The 24,254-nt window shown below is 35.8% G+C and overlaps 1 protein-coding gene across 1 annotated transcript in view; it reads left to right on the plus strand.

Moving 5' to 3' along the window:
- LOC133322191 (protein timeless homolog) overlaps positions 1–24,254 on the plus strand; it is a 178,561-nt gene that overhangs the window by 53,900 nt on the left and 100,407 nt on the right. The window contains exon 4 of the mRNA XM_061531236.1: positions 8,502–8,821. Coding sequence (XP_061387220.1) covers positions 8,502–8,821 — 320 coding nt within the window. The remainder of the gene's footprint in view (positions 1–8,501; positions 8,822–24,254) is intronic.

Genomic DNA, 24,254 nt, shown 5'->3' on the forward strand with positions numbered 1-24,254 from the left:
ACCCCCAGTGCAGTACTTGAGATTTCTGATTCTTTGTGTAGTGGAAGTGGAAGCTGAAGTCGAGACATAAATCATGAAATCTTAATTTTCACACGAACATCAACCAGAAACCATGGCAAACTGTCGGTTGTTTGGTTGGTTGTTCAGTCGTATTGGTAAGACAATTATATATGTTTGTGTGTTTACTCGCCTGCATTCAGACAAGGAATACTTCTCAATCCTGTATGTATTGCAGGAATACACATGTCCTGCATTGTTGGCTGGGTCTGAGAAGGTAATGTTGTTGTCTTTCCTTCGTCTTTTTATGTATGGCTTTATTTGCCTCCACTTCCTCCGTTTATGACGGCATTTCAGCTTCAATTTGATGGCAACAAAACATTTCAATTACGCTACAATTTTCAGCTTGAACATCGTCCTCGTATTCTTCATATCCTTCATCATCATCTTTTTTTTTTTTGAGGGTTGTTGGTTCCTTGCGGTGGGTGGTTAGCTAGATGTGTGTGCGGTATTAAAAATAAGAAAAGTAAACTGGAATTCCATAGCGAATTGCATGGAATTTGTGTGAGGGTTTATGTTGTTGCTGTTATTGCTTAACTAGACACTGGATATTTTTGGTGGCTTTGCCGAAGGATAATTGAGAATTGCTGCTGCTCGTAGGCGATGGTATTCGATGCTTGTTAACATTTCAATGTTTTGTAAAAATTGTGCAATTAAAAAAAGGCTTTAGTAAGCTGAACCGTGTAATTTGATACTCTAAATGATAAATCTGTATTGCTTTGTTTTTGTTTTGTAACGAAGAAAATTTTTATATCAGGAAGAGGGGATTTATTGTTGTTATTTATTGTATATATTCTCAATCGAATCTATTACCATATAATTCTACGAAGTATTTTAATACCATCTCTCTCATAAGATGGGGAATATGAAGACTGATCAAATAATAACCGTTATTTTAAAATTTCGTGAGTTTTGAATTTCGATATTCACATTTGTATCCCCTTAGTATTATTATGGCTACAAAAAAAAAAAAAAAAAAAAAAAAAATAAAAAATAATAAGTAAGTAAATAAAAATAAAAAAATAAATAAAAATAAAAAAATAAATAAAAATAAAAACCAGTAAGGAAAGTGGTAAAGTCGGACGGGGCCGACTATATGATACCCTTCACCACTTTGGGTAAATTCAACAGATGAATCTTAACAGACGTCGCATTTTTGATTTTCACGAAACTAAACACACATCAGTACGCTGTACCAAATTTCGTGGAAATCGAAAGGTATACAGAGACTTTGGTACACCATTTTCCTTAAATCGGACGAAAATATATATGGGAGTTATATCTAAATCTGAACCAATTTTCACGAAACTTAGCACACATCATTCTAGGCTTAATTTTGTACGCTGTGCCAAATTTCGTGCAAATCGAAAGATATTTAGGGACATTGGTGCACCATTTACCTTAAATCGGACGAAAATTTATATGGGAGCTATATATAAATCTGAACCGATTTTTATGAAACTTAGCACACACCATTTTAGGCTTAATTAAGTACGCTGTTCCAAATTTCGTGCAAATCGAACGATATATAGGGACTTTGGTGCACCATTTACCTTAAGTCGGACGAAAATATATATGGGAGCTATATATAAATCTGAACCGATTTTTATGAAACTTAGCACACATCATTCTAGGCTTAATTAAGTACGCTGTGCCAAATTTCGTGCAAATAAAAAGATATATAGGGACTTTGGTGCACCATTTACCTTAAATCGGACGAAAATATATATGGGAGCTATATATAAATCTGAACCGATTTTTATGAAACTTAGCACACATCATTCTAGGCTTAATTAAGTACGCTGTGCCAAATTTCGTGCAAATAAAAAGATATATAGGGACTTTGGTGCACCATTTACCTTAAATCGGACGAAAATATATATGGGAGCTATATATAAATCTGAACCGATTTTTATGAAACTTAGCACACATCATTCTAGGCTTAATTAAGTACGCTGTGCCAAATTTCGTGCAAATAAAAAGATATATAGGGACTTTGGTGCACCATTTACCGATTTTTCCCAATTTCAATAGGGTTCGTCCTTGGGCCAAATAAGTGACGTATGCCAAATTTCATCCAATTCGGATAATAAATGCGACCTGTACTTTGTTTACAATTTAACATGGACAGACAGACAGACGGAAGGACGGACGGACATGCATAAATCGACATAAAAAGTGATTATATGCATATTCTCAAAAGGAACCATGGGTCTATCTTGATTCCTTTTGCCTGTTACAAACATATGCACAAAGACATAATACCCTGTACCACAGTGTGGTGAAGGGTATAAACACCAAATTACAAAGAATTTTGTTGAAAAACGCGCACAAGAACCCCAAAATACCGAAAATTGGGGGGTACCCTTATATGGGGGTTACCCGAATAAATTGGCCTATATTTATAATTTATAGTGGAGAGATTTGCTACCTAATAAGAACTCGACGTACTAAATTACAGTCAATTCGGTCGAAAAATACGATCAGAACCCCCAAAATACCAAAAATTAGGGGGTACCGTTATATGGGGACTACCAGAAAAACTGGTTTTATATTTATAATTTTTAGTGGATTAATTTGGTACCCAATAAGAACCCAATGTACAAAATTTCAGAGAATTCTGTTATAAAACGAGCTCAAGAACCCAAAATACCGAAAATTGTGGGTACCCTTATATGGGGACTACCGGAAAAAATTGACCTATATTTATAATTTTTAGTAGTGGAGTAATTTGGTACCCAATAAGAACCCAATGTACAAAATTTCAGAGAATTCTGTTATAAAACGAGCTCAAGAACCCCAAAATACCGAAAATTGTGGGTACCCTTATATGGGGACTATCCGAAAAAATTGGCCTATATTTATAATTTTTAGTAGGGAAATTTGCTACCCAATAAGAACTCAAAGTACCAAATTTCAGCGAATTCGGTCCAAAAATGCGATCAAAACCCCCAAAATACCGAAAATTGGGGCTACCCTTATATGGACGGACATGCATAAATCGACTCAGAAAGTGATTCTATGCATATTCTCAAAAGCAACCATGGGTCTATCTCGATTATTTTTGCCTGGTACAAACATATGCACAAAGACATAATACCCTGTACCACAGTGTGGTGAAGAGTATAAAAATAAATAAAATAAAAAATTCTCATCGAATCTAAGTATATTTGTATCTAAGTATATTTGCACAAATCTGCTTTACTCAATTTTTCCATCTGGGACAAAAAATTATTGAAAATTTAGATCAATTTCCAAGTCAGGAAATATCGGTCCACTTCTACTGATACCTCCCCCACAGATATTTCAAAATTTAGCCGGAAACTAGTAAAAATTGGCATTCCGTGTTACCCTCAGTCTACGACATGTAGTATACAAAAATCCTGAGTTTTGTATGGGAGATACATAGATGCATCCTGTGTGGTCTATACCAAGCATATCTTAATGAAATAACTTTGCTTATATAGAGTACTGTCTCAAGGGTTTTCTGCATATAAAAGTCCTTTAAAGCATATATTTTTTACGAAATTCGCTTACCAAAGATTCAAAGGACTTTTGTCTAGAGAAGGCCTCTTCATCCAAAACGTTGGAAGACCCTTTGAAAGGTGGTCCTCTTTCTATTCAATAATACTTCAAAGATGTTCTATATATAGAGGATATCTTAAAAAGGGGATTCAATCTCAAAAAAAAAAAACTCTTTGTGCTTGAGCCCGGCTGCGATCTGAACCCTGGTCCCTATGGCAATGACGTTCAAAGATATATTCTTTACTTCCGAAAGATGCGCAATATGCATTTGTATATCATGGAAGAAAAATATTGTAGGATATATTATTAATGAAAGAGAATAGTTAGTTTTCAACAATATTTTCATTTTTCAATATAATCTCCTGCAACTTCAATACACTTAGTCCAACGCTTTTCTAGCAATTCTATCCCTTGATTAAAACAGATTTCCTCATGGTCCTCAAAATCGTGGTTTACAGCTGTAACTGCATCTTCATTTGAGGTGAAACGCTTGCCAGCAAGAAATTTTTGTAGATTTTGGAACAAGTAAAAGTCACTACGAGCTAAATCATCAGAATAAGGTGGGTGTTCTAGGAAGTCGTACTTGAATTTGTTGATTTTAGCCTTTGTTAACTCACTCTTGTGCGCTGGTCCGTTGTCTTGATGAAAAATATATTTTATTGTGTTGTAAGCCAGGACGTTTTTCTCGAATTTGTACATTTAATTGATCCAAAAAGTACTCTGTACTCTGAAGCACTCTGAGTTTATTGTTTTACACTTTTGCAATTAGTCAATCAATGAAATACATTTGAAGTCTCAAACAGCGTTATTGGGAATGGCGGGCACTATAACTCAAAAACAAATAACCCAATTGATTTCAAATTTTGGGACGTTTCTCTGTGAGTGTATAACTATCGTATGAACTAGGATAAAGCCAATCGGTGAAGATCTTCCATATTTTTTAACTTGGTTTTTGGTAAATCCCTTAAAATCCGTTTATGCGAAATAAAACGATCCAAACAAATGTTCATTTGTATGCATGTTTGGTCGATTGTTAACAAATGCGGCTCTCATCTTGTAGAAAGCTTTTTCATCTGTAGTTCTTCATGCAAAATTAATTGGACTGGATCATTTGAGATGCCCCTGATATTAGTAATTTCACGCACTTTTATTCGTCGATCATTTAATACCATACCCGTACTTTGGCTACAACTTTTGTTGTTGTTGCTGTTTTTGGACGTCCACTACGTGGTTCATCTTCAATGGTTGTACGACCATGTTTACATTCAGCAAACCAATTTTGTACTGTTGCATATGAAGGAGCACTTTCACCTAACACATTCATTATGAATTTCTTGTCCCGATAAACCTTTTTTGTGTAAATATTTAATGACAGCACGCACTTCTAATTTTTCCATTGTTAAAAAATTCCGGATGTGTCTTTATTGAACATCAGTTTCTATATAAAGGAGTTGTTTGGAAGTTTCCAAAACACTTAACTTTTTTCTGTTTAGGCTAAGCAGTTTCCAAACAGCCCTCGTCACATAATGGTGGGAATGTGGTATATCTCTGACTTTCCTTTTCATTGCAACTTCGATCATGTATCTCATCTCGAAAGAGAAATAAATAAAAAAATGTTTATGATTTCAGTAAAAAGTCCATACATTTTACAGTCTCACTGAAGCTTATTTAAAAATCATTCAGATTTCAATTATAAATCCCTAAGACACAATGAGATTTCCATAAGAAACCTTAAATACTTCAGACATTAATAAGAAATTGTTTAGAGTTCTTAAGAAATCTTTTTGTTCAATATATAAGCTCTTAAAGTCTCTATTAAAATAGTCCCTACGAACCCAATAAGAAATCATTGATATTACTCTAAGAAATCATTAAGTTTATATACGAAATGTTTGGGATTTTTATAAAAACGTAGCAAGACCAGTATAAAATTCCTTAAGTTTTATCAATGGTCTCCTATGAATTAAGACAGTAAGGGGAGTCCTTAATATTACTCACAGATCATAAGTTGATTCACCTTCCCACTATAAGTTCACCAGCTCAAGTTTTGCTCATCAGTTCAACAGTTCACCAGGTCTCTGAGTGCACTAGAAGTTCGTAGGTTCATTATAAATTCGCCACTAATCTAGAAGTTCGTCATTTAATTTCCATTGAATTCGTGGTCTTCCCCTTCTACGTGAACCATCAGTTTCTTCGCTTTTATATGCCTCTTGAGCTGGGGCATTCTCATCCATTCTCACAACACTACCTAGCCAACGTAGTCGCTTCAGCTCGAATCGCCTGACTATGTCGATGTCATGGTTCATTCGACGGCGATATTAACCGTAGACGTAGATCAGCCCATAGATCTTGGGCCGAACCTTGGCTGCTACAAGATATTTGTCCGAATCGGTATTCCCAACTCAGATCGATCGAACGTCTGAAACATTGGATGAATGTGTTCTGTCTGTCACAACATGATCAATTTGATTTATCGTTTCTTGATCAGGGGAAATCCAGGTGGCCTTGTGTATATCGAGATCTTTCTTCATGGAGGCTGAAGTTTCCAAAGATGGGGCCAAAAATATTTGTCCTTGCAATTTTTACATTAAATTCTCCTAACAGAACTTTAATGTCATGGACAGGGCAGCAGCGGTTATATGCTGTTTCTAGGCCCTCGTAAAATATGTCTTTGGACTGTTCGTATTTTTCCTTTATATACACACCATCTTATGGTGTGTATATACATTTTGCCTTTGAATTATCCTTTTTCTATATCCTCAGTCTTATGGCTAATGAGGGTATATAAACTTTATTATGCTAAATATGCGCCTTTTTGGAATATTAGTTCTTTTGGACCAAATCCGTTTCACGCAATTTGTAGGTGATTTACAAATGTCAGTCCGTCCGTCTGCTCTAAAATCGAACATATTTTTCCCTAGCCTAGATCGAATCCAAATATGGCACCCATCTGTCTACTCCTATTGGGTCAAACTTTTGATAATTTGTAAATCCAATAATAATGGTGTGGAATGTCCGATTTGATACCAAAAGCACATCGTAATATTTCTTTTAAATTCAATTCAAGTTTGAAGAAGCGATCGGGCTATTCTATTTGATTTTTACATTGTTCAACCGAATATTTTAACAGTCCTTTTATAATGATGGAAGATGAGACTTATCGGTGTACTCTTTGTTCACAAAGAATTAACATTTTTGAAAACTTGTAAATGTCATATGGAGCGTACCGAATACCCAATTTCTTCCAAAATTTCCATTACATGGATCAACTTTGAATATGGGGCCCGTTCCTCCTTCACAAAGGGTTAACATTTCTCGCTCATATGGAGCGTACCGAATATCCAATTTCACCCAAAATTTCCACTCGGTAATATATTTAGCTTACATAGATCAGCATTGAATATAGGACCCGTTGTTAAACTCCTGGCTCCTTCCCCACAAAGTGTCAACATTTTCAAAATTTGTTACTCCAATATCAAGATATTGGAATGTTTAATTTGACCCACACTTTACAAATCGTAATATTTTGTTCCTTAAATTAAATTTAATTTTCCTTAAATTATAATCTACTTAAAAATAAAAAAGAAAACATATACATACCTTATATAAAGCAAACAATAAATCCTGTGTCTTATTCCGTACACCTCCGCAAATAATAGGCTGAGGGTATATATCTGTCGGAAACACCAACTGACTATCTTTTACATGTGCACAAAATTACTTAATTTTTTTCATAAGTCTCCGGTAGATTGAAGACCTTCTTTTAAAGAAAGAAGATCTTTATAGGTGAAAGACCTGCTAATTGCCTTCCATTCAATATCTTCAGGACCTTATATATGTGTCTTCCATAAATGTAAGACCTTCTAGAGGACTTCGTTAGATCGAGGTCACCTATGAAGAAAAGACGATCTACAAGGTTTTGCAATACGAAGTATAATTTGATATTCAAAGAAAAAAATAAATTTTGGATGATCACATAGGTATTTGCCGTTAATAATGATCCACTATATCAGTCCACTGGCTACCACGAACACATAATCACGGAAATTTTGCATAATCAAAATGCAAAGATTCTGTGTACGTTCTCGCCGACCTAATGAATCCCTACAGTCAACAGTCGAAAAGTTCTAAATCAGAAAATGTTGGCGGACAATAATAATCACCCCTTCGAGAGATAAGGCTGTTCGGAAACATCCCCATATAAAATCCATGGTTTCTTTGATGTCGAGATTAGTAGCATCCAATTCCCACTACAAACAAATCATTAATTATTTCTGTATTACTGACCAGCATAATATCACCGTCGATTTCGGCATACTCGGCAATTATTTCATTTTGCTCTTGAAGATCAAATTTCTGAATATTTCACATTTTGACAACATTCGTTGTCATATTCTCAAATTTGACAACGTCCGTTGTCACATTCTCAAAGCTGATTACGTATCGTGGTCAAATACTAAGAATTGTAAACGCCTGTTGACAAATTGACAACAACCGTTGTCAAAACCAAAGTAACAACAAATGAAGAAAAATCGACAACGAACGGTGTTAATTTCGAAAAGTCTTTTCCCCACAGTGTAATTCCCGTATTTATACTACCAACTACTTACGATAAGTTTTAAGCAATGCATTCCCACTCTAATCTACACAGATTTTTTCTAATAGCAACAGCCTTAACTTTGTAAAACGTATCCTGCACCCACACACTCATCATCATCAGCCATATGTCAACACAGCCAACATGTTTCCCTATACGACATGCAATGACTGTTACACGCTCCTTATTGAATTGTATTTTCAATGAAATTTTTGCATGTTCATACATCTTCTTTGCCTTACTTCCGCCTCTCTTCACATTTGTAGTTTGCTAATTTTACTCATTCACTTTTCATCTTTTTTCTTTTGTTGCCATTTCATAGACTGCCGAAAACCTGGCCGATGCCTCACTGCAGCGTAGTGTCAGTGAAAAACAACGAGACGAACAGGAATTGCTGGCAGCCAGGCGCCGTGAAAAGCAACGCACCTCAGCCAAACCGCCACCAGGACGACATTCACGTTTTGGCGGCACGTATGTAATACGTAATCTGAAATCTGTCTCGGATCGGGATATTATCTGCCATCAGCCGTTGGAACGTGTTACGTCGATTGATTTCGATCATGAAAAGCAACAGCAGAAACGTTCGTTTCGTCACATACGGGAAGAGGGGCAGGTGACGCGACGCAGTGCCTTTTCGGTGCGGTAAGTAAAGTGATTGGAGTTTCGATTTTTTTGGGGGAAATTCCCAAGTGTGGTCACTAACTGTATTCTGGTTTATGATTTTAGTAACTAGTTGTAGGAATGGCAATGTGATTATGTGTAGACAAAAGTCGATATGACTTTGGCCTTGATGTTAGCACACAAATTTCATTACCTTTCCTTATATAGATGTGTGGAGGAATTTGATTCCAACGACCAGCATTTGTCTAGACACATGAGTACGTACATACATGTATTTTTTGCTATGAATTTTGTTATGTAGTTGATAATATATTTGATTTGATAATCTTGCCACATCCGTTGCACGTACGTTTAGTATAGTTACATATACATATATTATGACAGTTACAAATACAGTGGGACGTGAATTTGACCATCTTCTGTAATTTAGGCATGTAAGAAACCTTCAACAGATCTTGTATGAGAAAATATATATTCCATATATTTTTGTATGAATTTCTAGATATATTTTCTCTCAAGAGTTCCTTCTCTAGTGGAAAACTAATAAAGGTTAACTATAATCTTCTAAAGATTTTTTTGGTTAGTAAACGTTCAACAGGTCTTCTATAACTGAAATTTTTAAATTCATCTGTAAATTATAAAAAAGTTTTTTTAAGATAGAAAACCTTAAACAGGTCTTATATGGAAAGGAGAGTTACTTTTCTGGGCAGAAGGCCTCCCATAGTTTTTTCTTTAATGAACAAAAATTCTGGACAGAAGTCCTTCGAATGCATTCTTGGATAGAAGGCCGATAACATGCCTTCCTTGGATATAAGTTCCTCAACGTGTATTCTTCTAAATGATCTTCTATATGTCTTTTATAAAGGCTACTGTATATTTCTGGACTAATAATACAAATGCGGATATTTATAATGAATGCTGCTTAACAGGTCTTATTGCATTCTTCAGTATGAGTTATAAACCTTTTTGTGTCCTTGTCGGAGAATTTCCCACATACGTTTGAGAAAACACCAAAATATAGTTTTTTAAACCTTTCAACCACATCTTCTGGCAACAAAAATTCTTCACAAGGCATTTTTTATCTACGGGAGTTAAAGAGAAGTGTGTGTATAGACTGGGCTGTACTGCGGATAATCTAATGCGCTAGCAATGTCATGGTGCAGAATGACCCGACGTCACTTTTTCGCCGAACCTACCACCCCACGTTGTCCATGCTTAACAATCTCCACAGCTGACCAGTTTCGTGAAAACAGCACTTCCATCACGAACAACTTTCTTTAGATTTGGTTCGTTTTCGAAAATCCAAACATTTGATGGCTCATACGCGTAGATCTATGATTCTCCAACTCAGGCGATCTTATAAATGTTCGAGGGGTTTATCCCTTTTCCAAGCCACTGGAAACAAGAAAACAGGAAAAAATGGCTAACTTGAATGAAAACGTCAAATAAGTGTTGTTAGTATTGTCTAGCCTAGAAAAAATATAGTAGTCCCAGTAGGCCCATAGAGAACTCTTTGTCTAATAGAAAAAAATTCATTAAATCGGGAGGTACGGTTATATGGAGGCTAATATCAAAACTTAGACCAAGGAACTCAATTTTCCACATCCATATTCGCTTTGACATTAAAAACATTCATTGTAAAACTATCCATTTTAAATCGATTTGATAGCAGGAACCGGGAAATGGAATGTAAGATGTTGTTTTACCAAATAAATACCCACAAAAGGGTATTTATCAAATTTACGGGGTATTTAACCAATTTACCGGGTATTTACCCACTGTTCATCTCTAGTAATTTGTTATTTTGGGTTCGCATTGTATAGCACATTTCGTATCAAAAATTATTAATATTGACCCAAGTTTCAGGGTAGTCCCTATATCACGGTACCCCCAATACTCGATATTTTTGGGATTGTGGGCAGGTTTTCCTACCGAATTGGCTGTAATTAGGAATTTTGGGTTCTCATTGAATAACTCATATTCTTATTAAAAACTATTAGTATTGATCCTTTACTTCAGGGTAGCCCCCATACAAGAGTTCTCCCAATATTTGGTATTCGGAATTGACTGTATATTTTTTTGTATTCACATTAACTTTCAAATCTCACTACCAATAACTATCAATATTAATCCCTGTTTTGTTATAGCCCCATATAACTGTAGCCCCACTATTAGATATTTTAAGAGTTTCTATCATATTTTTTTCACGTATTTTTCGGTATGTTCAAGGTCCTATCATAACATGAGTTGCACCATTAATCTATACAAATAAAAGAGTAAAGTGATTGACTGACTGACTGAATTAACGATTCATCAACGGCCAGACGAAACGGCTGAAGCTAGAATCTTGAAATTTTGGGTGACAGATAAAGCTGGGTTTTTGGAAATTCGTACTAGAACGGTACGAAAAGTACTAAATGTGATACCATTTGTATTTGGTGGAGTTTGGGATAGGTGTAACAAAGGGTTTTTGGAAATTCGAACTATAACTATCCGAAAAGTACTAAAATGTACTTAATTTGGTACAAATTCGTAGCATGTGAATGGATGGAGCTAAAAACTTGAAATGTGGAATGCGAATTAGGGTTAAGATGTATTTCAGGTCTATTAAGTCCATTTAAGGAGATGAAAGCGTGTACTCATGTGTACGAAAAGTACTATATGGTACTATATTTGGTACAAATTTGATTTGGAGGTCCAAATAGAGCTGGAATCCTGAAAATTGAAAGTAACATTACCGTCAGAGTGTAGGATTGGGATATGTACGTAGTTTTGGAAGTTTTTTCTTATGTGTACGAAAAGTACTAAATCGTACTATAATTGGTACAATTTGGATTTGGGTGAACCGATATGGCTGGAACAATGAAGTTAGGAGTTAGGATCATTGTAGGGATGTAGGATTAGGGTCAGGATTCAGTTTAACAATTGAAAACTTATGGGTAATAAATGGTACTAAATTTGGTACAATTTGAACTTTAGGTGAACCAATAGAGCTAGAGGCATGAAATTTGGAGTCGGGATCACTATGGAGGTGTAAGATTGAAATATGTAGCAAGTTTTGGAAATTGGTACCATTGTGTACTAAGTTATGTACAATTTGAACTGTGGGTGAACCAATAGTGTTGGAATCCTGAAACTTGGATTTTGGATCACTGTGGGGGTGTTGGTTTGGGTAAGAAGGAGTTTCTGGAAATTCGTACTACTGTGTACTAAATTTGGTACAATTTAAATTGTGGGTGAACCGATAGAGTTAGAATCCTGAAACTTGGATTTAGGATCGCTGTGGGGGTGAAGTATTGGGTTATATAGGAAGTTTTGGAATTGGTACTACTGTGTACAAAATTTGGTACAATTTTAATTGTGGGTGAACCTATGGAGTTGGAATCTTGAAACTTGGATTTAGAATCAATGTCCGGGTGTTGGTTTGGGGTATGAAAGAGGTTTTGGAAATTCGTACTACTGTGTACTAAATTTGGTACAATTTGAATTGTGAGTGAACCGATAGAGTTAGAATCCTAAAACTTGGATTTAGGATCACTGTGAAGGTGTAGGTTAGGGGTATGTAGGAAGTTTTGGAAATTGGTACTACTGTGTACTAAATTTTGTACAATTTGAATTGTGGGTATTTTATAATAACGGTGAAGACTATACCATTATTAATGAAAACAAGTAACAAAGTGTCCGTCGGTGTTGCTGTCAGTCGGTGTTGCTGACCCTCAGCCTATAGTTTGCAGATGTCTTCGGAATTACACACAGGTTTTATTACTCGCTTTACGTAAGGTATTTGATTTTATGAAAGGAGATTTTATGTTGATCAAATCGGCTATTCAATTCGTTTCAAATTAAAGTTTACCAAAATATTTGTGACATAGGTACCAGAAGAAGAAGAAGAAGGCAGACGAATCTCAACTTCGAACTTTATTTAGGCTAGGTAATTATAATTTTTTGTGTAAAGTTTGAACCAAACTCAGATATCACTTTCGCCTGATATTGGTTTTATACATTTTGAAATTTTTGACCATGAACAAATGGATCCCATCTTCGGACTTGATCTAGGCTTAGTAAAGAAAATAGGTTGTACAAGGCTTGGTTCAATTAATGTTTATCACAATTTTGACCATTTTGTGGGGTGATAGACGAGGAGGAGAAGGAATGAACCGATAATCCCATCTTCAAACTTGAACTATGTTTGGTAGTAGTATTACGATGTTCAAAATTTGGATGAAATCGGTTACACCCTTCGAGAGCCCGCGCGGAACAGCCGGGCAGAGAGACAGAGGGACGTACATTTGTAAATCGACTCTGAATTGTCCAAAAAGGATTTTCAAAGGAACATGCTGTCTAAAACCAATACTTAGATATCAAACTGTAACCATCATTAGCTATAAGGCTGAGGGACCATATCTTCTAAACGAAAAAAAATCTACATCATTTAGAATCACATTTCCGTACTATGTCCCAGGTAGCCTCACGACTTCTCTCTTCAAAGCCTTGAAACGATGCTGGGCTTTTGACGTCGAATTTGTCATTTGCAAACATTTGAACATATATTTGAGAGGCATAAGCGGTTCGGACGCCTTTGCCTTGCGTAAAGAGTAAAAGTAGTTAAAGGGCACTTAGCGTCATCTTGTGGCCAACTCGACATATAACATGTTCCGAGAACTTTTTCCGTTAAAAGAAAAATGTATTCGTCCGCGTGGTGCGTTAACCAATACGAACCAATTCCGAATATAAGAAATAATCATCTGCTGCGCAATCCGTTCCCCTAAACTCTAATCCAACCTTATTATCGGAAAAGTAAGGTCCAATAACCCTCGGACCATATACAGCCACAACTTGAGGATGGAGAGACTTCTCAACAATAACTCTTTGGGTGTTCCGAATGTCAGATGCGATGTATGTGTCAATGGTTTTTTTTTATTAAATGGTGTAGCGATATTGGTTCGCCCGATACAGCATTTCTTGGACCCAAACAACAATGTGTATATTACCCAGGAAACATTTAGCAATCATAAAAATCATATTTCTATGTTTGTTTGTCTGCCTTTTAGCCTGCCAACAACAGCACAATTACTTAAATGGAATATATGTTCGTACATATCATGTGTTTCATACCTTTCGTTTACCAAGGACATAATGTCCTTGTGAATTTCATATTTGTCATTCTTGCATTTCCTTCTTATAAAATATATCTTCTTACGATTTCACCGGAGATATGTCGTCTTCTTCGTATCTATCTTGTATATTGTTATGATGCTATTATGAAAAGGATATATGTGTGTGTGTGTGTAGGTAATATTCGTTGAATGTTATCAACACTCAAGTCACAAACAAATGCCACACTGAATTGTCTCTATCTCTCTCTCTTGCTTTCTGTTAGTGAATGAGTATGTTTGTGTCTGTGTGCATCTTCAAATGATAATTCACACTTGGCCAACGACAACTACTGGCCTTGATTGACTTGTGGCTTTACACCTGTCTTTGTCAACGTCATCAACACTCACTTACTAGAAACATACATACATACATACGTACATTGAGATATACAATTACATGCATTGTACTTGATAATAACGCCTCGGATGAGCTGTCTGTAATTCTGTTTCAGGTGTTACCGTCTTTTCAGAAGATTGATGCTCTCGGCTATTCGGATGTGAGATGAGTGGTGTGTAGTTGGTACTTGATATCATAATTTAAGTAATTGCAATCATATATATCTCTAAAATTTTGATTATGTATTAAATAGAACATGTACACGCACACACACACACACATCTATACAAAAATGCATTTAAGTAATAGGATTGCTTAGTGTGCGTGTGTATGCAACTTGTGGCAGACATCGTATTTCGAAGATTGAAGAAACAATTTGTTGTAAATCTCATGATAAGAATTTCGAAGAATATTTTTTATTATTGTAAAATGAAATTCTGTTGACAAGATATATAGCACTGAAAGAGAGATTTCGACTCTGGAGGGTAAGAGGATTTTAATAAATACATATTTTTAATGAAGTAAATTAAGAAACAATTGTCAACACCTCATCAAGGTAGGATTGTAGTATTAGGCAAAGTAAAGGGTTTGAATTTAATTAACATTGACTATGGAAAATTGAAGACTTTGAAATTGTTGATGAAATTAGCTATGTAATAGGATGTGATGTCATGGGAAGGAATGTTTTTGTTAAGGTCATTTCATTTGTTCCCATTACAATTCAACTTTACAAAAATAACCATAATTTCCCCTTAAAGAAATCCCGCTTCGATATACAGTAGATATCGGATATAAGAAACTCAAAAAAGCCGGAGATTTCTTTCTTATATCCGTTTTTTTCTTATATGGAATTATCGGATATAAGAAAGTATAAGCTCGGTGTTTTTGATAATCTTTCTTATATGAGATTTTTTCTTATATGAGATGTGCTTATATCCGATATCTACTGTAATAGGCTTATGCCATCATTTCAACCAATCCACGAAACATTTAGCAAATAAATTTTTGTACAGCCAAAAAGCGCTTCGATTTTTATCTTATTCACCCAATTTTGACAAAATGGGGAGATGAAAAAAACAGTGGAGGGCAAGTCCTTTGAATACACGTGGTTGAGGCATTGTAAGGAGTTAGTTTTTGCCCCCAAAAATTCACGTACAATCATCGTAGCGCAAAATCATTGATTGGGGTTTGCTGAAGAATATTTTTAAGGGCGTTAAAGGAGGCGTGCAGTTATTAAAAATATTTTTATGGACCTTAGAAAAGACCTGCAGTTTTTAAAAATATTTATTACTAAAAAAGTAAGCTTTAAGGAAGACATGGATTTTTTTAAAAATATTTCTAAGGGCTTTAAGCAGTACGTGGATTTAAAAAAAATGTTCAAGGTCTTTAAGGATGACGAGGATTTGTATACCCTACACAACTCTGTTGTCAGGGTATTATAGCTTTGTGCAGCCCCAAGAGTTTGTAACGCCGCGAAATGTTGGTCCTAGACCCATCTTTAAGTATACCGATCGTCATATCTCGACTAGCTGGGTCAATCTAGTCATGTGTGTCCGTCCGTCCGTCTGTCCATTATAACTTGTAAACACCATACAGGCCACAGTTATGGGCCAATCTTCACGAAATTTTGCATGTAGGACAGGTTCTGTCCAATGAAGACCCCTATTTTAATATTTAGGGCATGAAATGGACCAAGTACTTACTTTTTGTTGGTGTTTCTAGTCGCTCCAGTGCCCGCAATTATGGCCCGAACATCTCGAAATTTTACATGGAGAAGAAGGGAATCGGGCCAATGAATAAGCATGCCTGTTTTCATAAAGATTGGTCAATATTTAGCCGGCCAAATGGACCCTGACTTTTGTGTGAAAAATTACAACATTTGTATTCTATGGCGTATATATTTACTCCTGAAGGACATGAAGCCGAAAAGTTGATAAGAGGAGTGGTTGACCTTTAAATTGATACCACTTATTTTGTCGTATCTACTCGGATGTGGGAGTTACACTTAAATATTTACAGGTGCTTACGTATTCAGATATAACCCATTACCACACTAGAGGGCGAAAATATAGCGCTGATCGCTTTGAAATTTTCTGTGATGTTGCAGTTATGGTTAAGGATAACACCTATAATCATCGTTCACTGGTTTTAAGTTGTTTTCTGGGATCTGTAGGCGGATTGTATTTTTTGAATAAGTTTTTCCACGGTCTACAGGCGGCGTGGATTTTTAAATATTTTTCTCTAGGCCGAAAACTTAATTTGTTGTTTTTTTTCGAGTGAATGCATAGGCTACAATTGAAACCCGAACATCACAACACAACCCACGGTGAAGGGAATCTGGACAAGTAATTAGAAGAGTTGTACTGAATATTAGTAATATTTCTTGACCTTTAGTCGGTCAAGAGGCCGCAAATATCGCGAAATATTACACAAGCTCAGAATGTAGTTCCACAGGAAGTTAGACTTTCGTGGAAGTTGTGTAGAGTATCATATGGTCGGCCCCGTCCCACTGTACAGCTTCGCTCACTTGTTTAAAATTATTTTTAAGGGATTAAAAAAAGACGTGGTTATTTTTAAATAATTTGCAAGGAATTAAAAAATGACGTGGATATTTTAAAATAATTTTTAAGGGCCTTAAAGAAGACATGGATTTTTATAACCTTCACCACACTGTGGTACAAGGTATAGGAAACGAGATAGACACGTGGTTCCTTTTGAGAATATGCGTAGAATCATTTATTAACTCGATTTATGCATGTCCGCCCGTCTGTCTATTTTGAATTGTAAACATAGTACAGGTTGCAATTTTGAATCGAATTGGATGAAATTTGGCACAGCTCATTAATTTGGCCCAAGGACGAATCCTATTTTAATGTGGAAAAATCGGTTCAGATTTAGATTAGATATAGCTGTCATATATATTTTCGTCCGATTTTAGGTAAATGGTGCACCAAAGTCCCCATATATCTCTCGATTTGCACGAAATTTGGCATATCGTACTGAATTAAGTCTAGAATGATGTGTGTTAAGTTTTGAGAAAATCGGGTCAGATTTAGATATAGCTCCCATATATAGTTTTGTTCTATTTTATGTAAATTGGCACCAAAGTCCCTATACATCTTTTGATTTGTACGAAATTTGGCATAGGGTACTGAATTACATCTAGAATGATATGTGCTAAGTTTCGTGAAAATCGGGTCAGTTTTAGATATAGCTCCCATATATATTTCCTTCCGATTTGCACGAAATGTGGCATAGAGTACTGAATTAGGTCCCGAATTATTTGTTCTAAATTTCGTGAAAATCGGTTCAGATATATATTTTCGTCCGGTTTTATGTAAATGGTGCACCAAAGTCCCTATATATATTTTGCGATTTGCACGACATTTGGTATAGTGCACTGAATTGAGTTTAGAATTACATGTGTTAAGTTTCGTAAAAATCGGTTCAAATTTAAATATAGGTCCCATATACATTTTCGTCCGATTTTATGTAAATGGCGCACCAATTTCCCTATATATATATATAGATTTGCTCGAAATTTGCCATAGGGTACAGAATTGAACCTAAAATGATGTGTGTTTAGTTTCGTGAAAATCGCTTCAGATTTAGATATAGCTCCCATATATATTTTCGTCCGATTTTATGTAAATGGTGCACCAAAGACCCTGAAAATCATTCGATTTGCACGAATTTTGGCATAGCGTACTGAATAAAGTCTAGAATAACGTGCGCTAAGTTTCGTGAAAATCGGTTCAGATTTACATATAGCTCCTATATATATTTTCGTCCGATTTTATGTAAATGGTGCACCAAAGTCCCTATATATACTTCGATTTGCTCGAAATTTGCCATAGCGTACCGAATTGAGCCTAGAATGATGTGTGTTTAGTTTTGTGAAAATCGGTTTCGATTTAGATATAACTATCATATATAGTTTTGCCACAATCCCTATATGTATCTCGATTTGTGCGAAATTTGTCATATCGTACTGAATTGAGTCTAAAATGATGTCTGCTATTTTTCGTAAAATTCGGTTCAGATTTATATATAGTTCCCATATATATTTTCGTCAGTTTTTAACCGAACTGCGTCTAGCTCCTATTTGTATTTTCTTTGGCTTTTCGGTAAATGTTGGTTGACACGAATCGTATCAAATTGGAATGACGTTATAGGTTTTTTAATTGGTGCAGATGCAGACACAAACGGGTATCTGATTGAAATTAAATTTATGTAAATAAAATCGATTTACATAAATTTGTCCCATTGTACGCAAACGACACTAAACATGCCCGAATGAAATGAAATTTAGCATAGGTTTCAGGTCACATATTTAAGATTGTTTAACTTCATGTCAATGGTCTTTCGAAAAGGCGGAGTCTGTAAGGAGGCATATGTGGAATATACCCGTAGTGGTGAAGGGTATCATATAGTCGTCCCAGTCCGACTTTACTCCTTTTTTGTTTTTTTTTTTTTAAATCCACGTCTTGTTTAAGGTCATTAAAAAAGGTTTTTTGTTTCTGCCAAATAGTCATAACAAATATCAGTGAAAAAAAATTAACACTTTTTAATATTGCCCCATAACGTTACCCCCACATATCCGTACTAGAAATTATTAACATTGACTCATGTCGGTATTTTGGAGATTTTGGAAACGTTTTTTAACGGTTTTGGCTATCAAATTTTACTTTTTTTTACCAAAAATTATTGTTTCGGTATAGTTTCATATAACGGTAATCCACGATTTTTTGAACTATCGATAGTTCAAAAAATCGATTTTTTTAATTTGAGCCTATAAATTCTCAAGAATGTCTGCTTAATTTTTCTAGTGAACATCTCAACTACTCTTGAAGATATAGCCGATGTATTGTGTCAGCATCAAGGGACGCCAAGAGTGATGCTTCAAAGGCGTTTTTTTTCAAAACAGTGTTTCTACGACTTGCGGACATGATAACTCAAAAAATAACTTTCGTTTTTTAATTGAAATCTTAAAATCTTATCTCAATATTTTTTTTATTATTATCAAAAATATTGGATCATCCAATAATGCTTAAGTTCTCTTTTCATAACATAACCAAATACATTTCTTTAAGTCACATCCATCTATTTACATAACCCCCTACATCGATGTGATACGCTCTAGTGTCTGTGCCATGTATTCTTGTTGTCAATTTCAACCAAATTCTATCGACCATAATGCGGATATTTCAATTTTATGGAACTTTAAATGAAGAATAAAACCACCTCTGCCAGCACCACCACCACAAACCAATGCTAACAACCCAAAATAGTTGTTAGGTAAAATGTGACTACCATCACCCAAGGCAAAGATAAATACTTTCTACGATGGCGATTTGTAGTTATTGTGTTGTCCTTCGTTTACTTTTGCTTTTTGTGAACATTTCTCTCTATTCCTACCTCTCCTCACTCGACCTCTCGAGTAAGGTATCGTAAAACTAGAATGACCATGATTTATGTCTGCTCTTATGTTGTGTGGACCCTAACCATCGATGGTAATATCACCACCCTTTGTTACGTATGTTGCCCTGTTTACTAAATGGCGAATCATTGTCTGGACATGCATGCACTTTGCTTCTTGTAGTTCTACTACAAATAAGAGTTGCTTCATTTTTTGCCGTCACCTTTGTTGTTGTTGTTGTTGTTGTATTCACTGCATTATCTTGAATGCAAGAAGGTAAACATACCTGGTCATATAGAAAGAACCCAACAAACGAAGAAAAAAAAGTTGAGATGAAGCATCAGAACCGAAAAAAACATACACCATTTGTAAGGATCTTCTGCTGAAGAAGAAGAAGAAAAAAAAAACTATCCAACGCCAGAAGTTAGATATGGACCAACCGTGGTGAATGAGAACAAAAAATTAATATTTGACCTCTAGTTTGTGGCCGATGGTATAATTTTTTGCTTAAGCACATTCTACAAAAAAATAAAAGGTTAGATAAAATACAAAATCATATAGTTATGAATACAGTTAACAACTCTGATGGATATAGTTTCTCACCTAAGACCACGATGTAGGCTTTTGATGCATTTTTCAAATTTTTCATTATAATCCACAATGTAAGATTTTCCTCCATTTTCCTATGTTAAGTCACATGGCTTTTCATCCTCGTAATTTTTCGCATACGTCATATATCTTCGGATGTTATAAAGTACACAACATAACAATAACACAAAACACCATCATCTCGAAGGACGAAAACAAACTACAAAATATCCTGATTTACCATCACCCGGAATCACCTTGTTGCATTTTTTTCCTCCTTCCACACATAATCCACACAAGAAAATGTTTAAATCTCTGCAGATACAGAGTTTTCAACTGTTATAAATGTGACAGAATTGTCCAACCTATGGAACGTTTGAGAATTGTTGGAGGGAATATGCTAAATTTGTCATTTCCATTGTAGTATCTTGATACATACGTCGGAGTCCCTTCAGGGCGTAAGTAATAAGGATGGGAATACAAATAAAGAGAGTCTTCAAATAGGGGACCACATTTTCGGATTCAATAACAATCGATTTTTTATTATTTACAATACAAGAATTTCTCTTTCAAACTTCAAATGAAAATCTCAACTCTTCTTGGAGTTATATCCGATTTTTTTGTCAGTATCAAGTGACGGAAAGTGTGCTCTAATGTATCAAATGCGATTTTCCCAAAACAGTATTGTTCACTAAAAAGGGTAGAAATGGGGTGATTTTGAACTCTTTCAGAGAATACACATTTATATCAAGTTTATTTTGTGACTCACTATTTAGATTTACAACGAAATCTTAAACAAAAATAAAGGGCTCCCATGAAAACCCTTGTAAAAAAATTAAATTGTTGCCATATTAGCTTAGATAGGTGAAATATCATTCAAATATCATTATATACCGAAATGCGTAATTGGAGCCTATTTGGTTGGAAAATGCGGCTAAAGCTGCCATGATACCAAATATAGGACGGGACCTTCATATGCAGGGTTATGACAGGACATAGACATAAAATGATGATTTTCTGTACAGATGCATTACCACCTTCAAAACCTCGAAATACCAAATTAGAACTATATCGGCTGGAAAATGTGGCTAGTATCCTCCCTCCATATACCGAAAATTGTGCGGGACGTTTATATGGAAGGTATACTAAAACGTGACCGATCTACACCATTTTCAATACCAGACATCCAAGGAGCAATATCAATGTCAGTGCAACATTTCAAAGCTCTATCTGTAACAGTGCGATTTCTATCGTGATTTAAATACTCCACCTTTTTGTAGATAATATGAATTAAACTAAATCGACGTAAAATTCTATAGCTATTCTTATCAAAATTATGGATAAACATACAACAACAAAATCCACGTTTATTTTCTGCACGTCAGATCTGCATTTTATCCCACTATGCGGGTGTCTTAGTTTTAATTCCAAATTAAGTTCTGTTATGGTAGCTACTCCTTTCTATATTTGGAAAACCACTTTGACTACGGTAATTTTTTGAAATTTGTATAAAGCCACGGTATATACGAGGGCAGTTCGGAAAGTTCTTAGCCTAGCACAAAAAGCGCGCTATAAACAGAAAAAGTTACGTGTTTTGGAAACTTTCATCTCTTCCACGTTAAATTTTGCTTCTATCTGGCAAATCCTTCATGTAGAAATCGGTGTTCAAAATCGGTTTTTACAATGAAAAAAGTTTGAAATGCGTGTTTTCATTGTAAAAAATTGCGGCTGCTTCTTTTTTGAACACCTGTTGCCAGATGAAGGAGTTGCCAGATCGAAAGAAAATATAACATGTGTTCATAACCCAAATGGAAGTTTCCCAAACACTTAACTTTTGTCAGTTTATACCGCGTTTTTTGTGCTAGACTAAGAAGTTTCCCAACTGCCCTCGTATTACAGCAGCCATGAAACGAGACATGAATTTGGCTGCGGATTTATGGTTAATAGGAGAATAACAGATATCGTCACCAGATTCACTCCAGTAGATGAGCGATTTACTATAATCCGTATGAAAACGAAGTTCTTCAACATCGCCCATGCTCCGACGGGAGACAAATATGAACAAACCAAAGACATATTTTACGAGTGCCTAGAAACAGCATATGAGCGCTGCCCTCCCCTGTAAAGGGCCATGACATTAAAATTCTGCTAGGAGATTTTAATGCAAAAATCGGAAGGGAAAATACCGTCGGTAAATTCAGTCTCCATGAAGAAACATCCGACAACGGTGGTTGATGGACTTTGCGGCAGATCCCTGATATACACGAGGTCACCTGGATTTCTTCTTATCAAGCAACGAGAAATCAAATTGAGCATGTTGTGATAGACGGAGGGCATTAATCCAAGTGTTTTAGGCGTGCGATCAATGCGAGCAGCGAATATCGATTCGGACCACTACCTTGTAGCAGCCAAGGTTCGCACTCGTCTTAATGTAGCAGCAAAGGTTCGATCTAACACAACACAGAAACTCGACGTCGAAAAGATGCAAACACAACAGATAGCAACACCGTTCAACTTACCCACTTTCTTACCCAATAATATAGATGCACATTGGCAAATAATTGCCCTTTCCCTACAAACTGCAGCAAAAGTAACACTTGGGTACCAAAGACCATCATCATGAAACCCATGGTACGATCAGGGGTGTCGTAATACTACTGATGTGAAAAACGCAACGTATAGGGCAAACACGTAATGGAAGAGAGAATTATCGGAGGAAAAACTTATTTTTAGAAAAAAAGAAAGAACAAAGAGCGTGGTAAATCGAGATGCACAGGTGTCAGAAAAACGTCCGGAAATTTTACCAACGAGTAAAGCACCAAACCGAAAGCTTTAGTGCAGGCATATCCTCCTGTAGAGATGAATATGGAAATCTGACAGATACAGATAGTGTGGGAGGAGCATTGTGTATAGCTTTTGGTATCAAATAGTGGCGGTGAAGAACATACCCCAGAACCAATAAGAGATGACGGTATAGAGTGTATACCAAGCAGCATTTGCCGACAGGATACCAGCCGAACTATTCGAGACCGGTGTTCAAATGGTGATCAGGAGCATGCAGCAGCTGATTAGTACAATTTGGCTAGAGGAAAACATGTGTGGAACCTCAGCATTCTGTGTCACTTGCACAATAAGAGGAGATATGTGCCAACTATAGAGGAATAATCTCCTTCCCATCGACTTCAATACCAAAAGTAGATTCAGTAAGGTGACAGTTTGTCGTGTGATCTCTTTATCATCCTGCTGGAAAAGGTCATGCAAGGTGCAAATGTGAACAGAAATTACACTCTGTACAACAAATCGCATATGGTACTCGCCTACGCCGACGACATCGATATAATGGGTCGTACATAGCGAGCGGTAACAGTCACCTGGGAATGAATTGAGAACAAGTTTGCCAAATTGGTACTGACAGTAAATGGCGAGAAGACCAATCTAATGGTATTCACGCGCAAGATGTCTAGTATACTCGGACCAACTGTAAAACTTGAAAACTAAAGCTTCGAGGTAGCGAACAATTTTATATACCTCGATACCGCCATTATCAAAACTAATAATATCAGCTTTGAAATATAGAGAAGAGTAATCTGCTTGTTAAGCATGCTTTATTTGAGAAGGAGAGCATGAAGGGATAAGTAAACCGACTTTTGACTAAACGATTAATCGACATTTGGTATTTAAAAGTCTAAAAGTCGATGTCGACTTTTGATCTTTAAAGAAATCGCAAAGTCGACTTGTCAATATGGACTTTCGATTTTCTCTTTCGAAATCTATAACTTTATTCGCAGGACAGATGTTTATGTCATGATTACGTTTGTCGTTGGAGAAAAAAAATCTGATATTTTAATGTGAAATTCGGCTCTTGGGGGTTGCTATGGTAGTATTCAATTGTATACTGATGAGCGTTTTTCCGTTGTTGGGTCACTTAGTTAATTTTATACTTATGGGGTAGAT

The sequence above is a fragment of the Musca vetustissima genome, unplaced genomic scaffold, assembly GCF_032173495.1.
Source record: "Musca vetustissima isolate MV318-11 ecotype Yass unplaced genomic scaffold, APGP_CSIRO_Mvet_v1 utg21807, whole genome shotgun sequence".
Taxonomy (NCBI): domain Eukaryota; kingdom Metazoa; phylum Arthropoda; class Insecta; order Diptera; family Muscidae; genus Musca; species Musca vetustissima.